This window comes from Centroberyx affinis, unplaced genomic scaffold (genome assembly GCF_046629955.1).
Source record: "Centroberyx affinis isolate AG114_WGS23_722 - 3 ecotype Tasmania unplaced genomic scaffold, CSIRO-AGI_Caff_v1 ptg003436l_1, whole genome shotgun sequence".
In the NCBI taxonomy this organism is placed as follows: domain Eukaryota; kingdom Metazoa; phylum Chordata; class Actinopteri; order Beryciformes; family Berycidae; genus Centroberyx; species Centroberyx affinis.
This window is the reverse complement of record NW_027281408.1, coordinates 186,299-193,034: the sequence shown is the minus strand read 5'-3', so window position 1 is coordinate 193,034 and position 6,736 is coordinate 186,299. Positions and strand designations below refer to the sequence as shown.

Below are 6,736 nucleotides of genomic sequence, written 5' to 3'. Positions count from 1 at the left end.
GTGTTGATTTAATATGCTATTCGAAATTGATCAAACACATTACGTTTTTATGTAAAAAAAAAAAAATCGGGCTCGAGTCGCGCTCGGGCTGAGAATTCTCATAAGCCTTAGGATCCGAGCCGGGCTAGGGCCTAAATTTGAGGCCCGTGCAGGGCTCTCAAACAGAGCCTGCCAGGCAGATGTCTTTAAGCAGCTATTCCAGATTCTGGAGCTTCTACTTGCAAGAGTCTGATGACTGTGGTTTTTAGTCTATTTAATAAAGCAACTGTTGCACCTCAGCGTTGTCCAAAATATTGCCTGGTTTTTCCAGCGCCTTACACTACTGCGAATAAGTCTTCAACCTCTGCATGTATGTGTGAATGACAGACATTTGGTGCTTCTGTTTTACCAATACTACTGACCATCGAATCAACCAGTGTTCTTTGAATTCCTGAAAAAAGCAGAACACATCCCAATAAAGTTTTAACCATTATTTAGCCCGGGAAACGGAGCAGCAACACCCTGCTTCACATTCATACACTTCCACACATTCACACTGGGAGCTGCCCAGTACAACCAGTCTCCTACTGGGTGTTTTGCTCAAGGGCATTTCAGCGGTGGTTGCTGAGGGAGCGGAGAGCTTTTCCCACCCCCAGCACACAGTTTCCCAGCTTGTCCAGGGATTCAAACCTACAACCTCCTGGTAAAAAAAACTGGCTTCTCTAACCTCCCTAGCTTCCGGCTGTTCCCGTTAACAAAATTTGAAACAAGAGACTTACGAGACAGAAGATTATAACCGTATGCAAAAACAATTTCTTTATTTAGAAACCTTATTCAAACGTCTCTGGAAACATGAAAATTGCATGGCTGTTCACCCTGGAGAAGACTGATCAAAAGGCACTGTTGAACATTTCTGCTCAGTGGTACGGTGAAATGTTTCTCACAACTCAACTCCAACCCAGGAAGTGGTGTTAAAAATCGAGAGCTTGTCCAACAGGCGAACGTGAGCACGAGTGATCACACTGCATCACAGTATTGACGTAACAGGGTAGTAGCGCTGCCATTACAAATTGTTAGTTCCCATTTGGAGTCTATACTGATCAGGTGTTAAGCAAACAACTTGGTGCAGCGGATGAAAACGGTAAATTAAAGAATCTTGAAAAATGCAGGGTTCCCACACTCACTTGGACATCAAATTCAATTCCTTTTCAATTAAATTCAAGGATTTAATTTTGGCAGATGTGACTTTGGTAAAAAAAATCAGACGCCATAGAGGCCTCGTTTTGTTTTGTTTTTTACTCAGGATCTTGTCAAGTCAAGAAATCCTGGTGAAATCCTTCATTTTAAAACTGCTGCTGTATCAACACTAATATCAATCACAGGGTTTTCATCAAGACGTGAAGAGTTGATCCTAGGATGGAGAGCTGAGGCAGATTGATAAATTTGGGTGTTATATTTTAATTTAAAAAAAAAATATTCAAGTACTTTCAAGGCAGCCCATTAATTTCCCCACAACTTTCCAGCCCTTTGACACAAACTTTCAAAAATTTTCCAGCCCCACAGGAACCCCGTGTATGACTCCAAATGGCTAACCGTGACTACTCAGAGACAGTTGTATTGCTAAGTTTTGACCTTAGATTTAAACCAGACGCACGGCCTATCGGATGTCGATATGCAAAATTAAGACAAGTGGTTTCATTCAATCACTTCACAGGCAGAGGTGAGCCTCGACCAAAACGGAAACGTCCGTTTCGATGCAAAATTCGGCTTCAATAATCAAAGATTTATGAAAATAAGTTAAGACTCCAAAAATATTCCTCTCGTATGTCCGCCTCTTGCCCATTGGTTCATTTCAGTTCAAAGCCCGCAAATCGCAGCGGCCATATTTCAGCCAGGACTAAATGTGAGCCTGTGCTCTGCCCCACCCCCCCCCACCCCCCTCATCATCATCATCAAACATACAAACTTTGTAAAACATGACGCAAGACATTTTCTGAATTGTCAGGATCCACTGGTGAATTCGGCATTCTTGTGATCCACCAAGAAGTTCTTATTTCAGCACAATTTCAACTGTTTGCCGTTGCCCCACATGGTGTATTTTGGTGGAAGATGATTGTAAGAATATCAAGCAAAACAGTTATAAAAGTTAACATTTTATTGTGCCGTTTGGTGGATCCTGCATATGCCCAATTTACTCATGGAACATAATGATTGTGAAAAGGTCTTAAGTCATGTTCTGTGAGGTATGTATGTTTGCTCATAAAGCAAGGAAATATTAAACTGCCTGAATTTTCCAGAGTTTGATGCAACATTTTCTCACCTACAGAGAAAGACAATGCCATCAGGGCTTCCTGTACTGCAAAAGCACTAGCTTTTCCTTCTATCATGGCAGCAAAGACACTATTTTCAGAACAAAATTTCAACTATAATCTTCAAAAGCCCAATCAGAATAGTCCAGAAGATAGACTCCTCTTCTTGAAAGTCCTGCTCTGCGGCCGGAGAGAACTTCTGCTGCCCTTGTTGTCCGTCCTCTGAAGAGTACGAGCCCTTTTCGAACGGGTCCTGAGGGGCCGCCTGATCGTAAAACACCCGCATTTCGAACTCGCTCTCCTGGTAAGACGGGTGGCCGTAAATGCCGATCCCCACGGGCCTCACAAAGTCCCCGGGCACCACCACCACGTCCTGGCCGCAGGTCACCGACTGCAGCTTGTAGGAGTCGAAGCTGGGCCGCAGGGTTTTATCGGACACGTACAGATCCGCGTCTCCCTTGAGGCTGCGCATGTGCAGGATGATTTTTCCGTCGTGGTTGAGGCGCAGGTAACTGTAGTTGCCGGCCCCGATGTGGCCCTGAACCACATGGAGCAACACCCACTCTTCGGGGACGCTGTCTTCTTCCGAGGGGTGCAGGAAGCTTCTCGCCTGGGACAGGAGGAGAGCTACGACCAGGGAGCTGCAGCACAGCATCATGGTGAAGGCGTCCGTCAGTCAGCCGCCGACTGGACGACACCAGACAGCCTGAAAACAGGGAACACACCCGATGAAACGCATTGGCAGAGCAGCACAATTATGGCGTTTACATGGAACACAGAGAAATCTGGTTATTCATATCCCCGTATACATGATAAATACTAGTATCCTGGTTACTGATTACTGCATGCTATTTGCGCAGGCGCCTGTGATGTTTACAACACAAACCGGCAATTTTGAAATCATTAATCTGACATTCCTTTGTAACTGTTAAACTTTAATTAATTTGACTGTTTTGTTTTGATGTTTGGCCACGTAGTAATGTTTCTTTAGTGTTTTCCACCGTGACCTGACTTGCCACCATTGCTTGTGTTTTTCTGTTACGTCACTTGGCTGAAGCCGCGCCTGCGCAGGTAGTCGGCAGCGGTCAGAAACCGGGATAAGATGTATACATGCAACAGTATCCCGGTTTCTTTCGGAGTACTCCAGCTAGCATAATCGGGTTTCTCAAAACCGGGATAAGTTCTTATCCACGTTTCTGAAATCGGGATATGATGTTAGCATGCGCAACACACAAAAACGAGATACTAACGCGGACTTGAGTATCCCGGTAAACCATCCCGGTATCCATGTAAACGCAGTCAATGAAAGACACCCAAACAGAGCAGAAAATTAAGGCTGTGGACACAGTAAAGGACTGTTTGGAAAATTAATCCCCATCAGAGGCTTAGTCTGCACCGATGATTATATGGTTCAATCTGAACACCCCAAATGACTCGCAGACTGATCTGAGCCATGAATCAAGATCACCTACTATTTTACAAGCCAGCTTGCTTTGTTAAGAATAGAGAAGACACTTGGTTTCCTGCCCGTGGCTTGTACAGTAGGCATGTTTACCAGCCACAACCCGAATTTACAAGTATTTGGCAGGTGGCTGGGTGTCTGTCTTGACCTGAACACATCTGTCAAGGTAGTGACACTACAGTGAAGGCTGAAACTAAACTAAACGGTATCAAGAGGCTCAACGGCTCTAAAAATAAATTCGTTGGTTTGATTCCAATCCAGTGAGTTTGACCTTAGCCAGGAAGGAAAAACGTTTATAATCAGCCGTGAGCCGGTGCATGTCGACTCCAACCGATACTCCAGTTAATATTCAGCATTGTTTTGACGTTTAAAACAAATCTGACTAAACAATATTGATTTTATACGATTAACAACAAAATACAACAATAGGTCCTAACTGCACGTAAAGGGTCATGATAACTAATGCTAACTTGCTAACGCGTCCTCCGTTAGTAAAGGCTGAAACCCTCCGGCCAGCCACTACGACCGACAGTCTGACTCGGTGAAAAAGACAAAGTTTTCCATAAAACATTTGCTTGGCTAACCATCTAGTGTGCCTCGTCGACACGAAGTGTAGCCTGGCGTTAGCCTTAGCTAGGTACATACCACACACATATCACATTGCTAACGTTACTGCTAGCTTGGTCAGGATAACATTAGCTGGCGTTTGTTCCTGAGTTGCAGCCAGCAGCGTCTCAAAATAACTTTAAACTGCTGAGAATGAACGCAAAGCAATTACTAAGCGGCGTAAACTAACGACTTATTGGCTGTTTAATACTCGCATTACTTACACAGCTGTCATTTCCTAGCCAGCATCTTCTTCAGAGCCACCTGCTCTTCACTTCCTCTTCCATGAATCCCCAGAACAGAGAAACAGAGTACCGCCGCCTACTGGGGGTTAAACGACTAACCACACTCAACCAAACAGCGCCTCAACTGTTTAGAACACCTGTAAAGCGGAGTGATACATAAAGTAAAACGTCCCAGTGCGGATTGTACGTCAGCACTCGGTCGGAACTAACTGCTGTATACAATTATTTTTTAGTAGGGCTGAACAACAAATCGAATTTTTATTGAAATTGCAATATGGCCTAGGCTACTGCAATTTTCAATATTTGTTAAAGAAATGTGTGTCAAAATACCATTTAAAATTAAATATTGTCGTGCTGCAGAGATGTCCTGGCCTACACATCATATTCTACAGACTTAAGAAAACATCTTTGTTCGGTACAGATCCCCGCAAAAATCACACCACGATCATTTTAATCCGTTTTTCAATGAAAATGAGAATAATGATGTAAAAATTACCATTCCCTCTAATATCGCAAATCATACCGCAATTGCAATATCAGTCAAAATAATCGCAAATAGTTATTTTTTCAAAATCGTTCAGCCCTACTTTTTAGCACCTTTTCATGACAGATTGACCAGTTTCACCATTGAAACGGGCCTGCTTGATTGGTCTGATTTCACACAAACACTTTTAAGATGTCCGATTTGACTGTGTTAAAGACATTTTAATGCCTTGAGTTCAGATTGTATAATTTTGGATATTTCTGCTGACACCCTGTAATAGTTGTGAATGAGTACGGCTAAAGAAAATAGACCTAATGCAACCTAATGTGACAAAACCTAACTGGAGTCATTCTGTAGAGGTTTAGTCAATTCTCAGTGGATTAAATTGAGTTGAGGGAGTTAACTTGGAGTGAAAATAATATGAAGGAAGGTAGCTGACTGTAGCAATGCTTTACCAACATGCATTGACTTGAGACAGAGTATCCAAGCAGGTCCCATCCGCACCCCTCATTGTGTAGGAGTGGGTGTTGAGGTGAAACTGCAACTTAACTACTGTGGAGGGTGGAGCACTGAAGGAAGGAATAGGAATAACTAAACAGCATTAGTCAGCAAAACTGTAGCGACGCAACTGGGGAACGTCTCATAGTGAAAGCTATCACAGAACCACAGGGGCATTCGACACGCTGGACTAAATTCAGTTTCAGAAAAGAAAAATGTGTGTTCTGTTTGAAACTACCTCAAAGCATTCGGCCCTGCCTGAAAACACCGCTCAGTTTCTACAGACACCCTGTGAAACCAAAATGTGTAGACTTTTTTTTAATTCTCTCTCCATAATCATCTACATTGATTCATAGCCATTTTCTTTATTCTCATTAGGTATACTTCAATTGTTATATATACAGCGTTCATCTCTATTGCAGTTTTGCTAGAACCATTTGTAATCCATTATGATCATCTTCTCGCCAGTTATGATCATACAAAAATGTAGTAAACTGGATTAAGAATTGTTAAATTACAAATCAGATCTGTTTCCAGGCATGCACACTCACACCTCACTCATAAAAATCAACTGTACTAATTTCACATTGTTTGTTTTTATAGTCTTTTTTCACTTTAATGAACACCAACTGTATTTTTAAACAAAAAAAGCACAACAAATGTTCCAGGGGAAAGAGTCTCGACAACAAGTTGGATGATTTTGGTCGGTATGTTTTCAAAACCACATCAAATTGTAAATTCTATATAGATATACTCGTTCAACAAGTCTGCGTAAATCTGTCACATTAGATACAATTTACGTTGCGTGGAACTCACTATCACCACTTCAGTGTAATAATTATTGCAAACCAGTTGACCAATTTAAGGCTTCCAAGTTCAATAGCAGAGGAAAGTAACGCTGACACGTCGAAAAAAAAACAAAACCCCAAAACAGTTCAGCCTGGGCCTGCGTGCCACTCTCCCGCCCGGACCCTAAAGAGAGGCGTTTCCTGATGTTACTTCAAAACGAAAAGGCCCCGAAAAGTTAAGTAGTGTTGTAGCCACTTTGTTGTTTTTTTTTTGTTGTTTTTTTTTTCCCAGAATACAAGAGTATCTCAACATTTAAATAAATCACTGCATTTGATGTCTTATAAAAACACGTCGTTTACGCCAA

The 6,736-nt window shown here is 42.3% G+C and overlaps 1 protein-coding gene across 1 annotated transcript; it reads right to left on the bottom strand.

Moving 5' to 3' along the window:
• Window positions 1-780: 780 nt before the first annotated feature.
• cunh6orf120 (chromosome unknown C6orf120 homolog) lies at window positions 781-4,661 on the bottom strand. Its single transcript, XM_071539341.1, has 2 exons — window positions 4,581-4,661; window positions 781-2,994 (listed from the first exon to the last, which is right to left on the bottom strand). The coding sequence occupies exon 2, from the start codon at window positions 2,944-2,946 to the stop codon at window positions 2,386-2,388; it is 561 nt and encodes a 186-aa protein (XP_071395442.1). The 5' UTR covers window positions 2,947-2,994; window positions 4,581-4,661; the 3' UTR covers window positions 781-2,385.
• Between the last annotated feature and the right edge of the window lie 2,075 nt (window positions 4,662-6,736).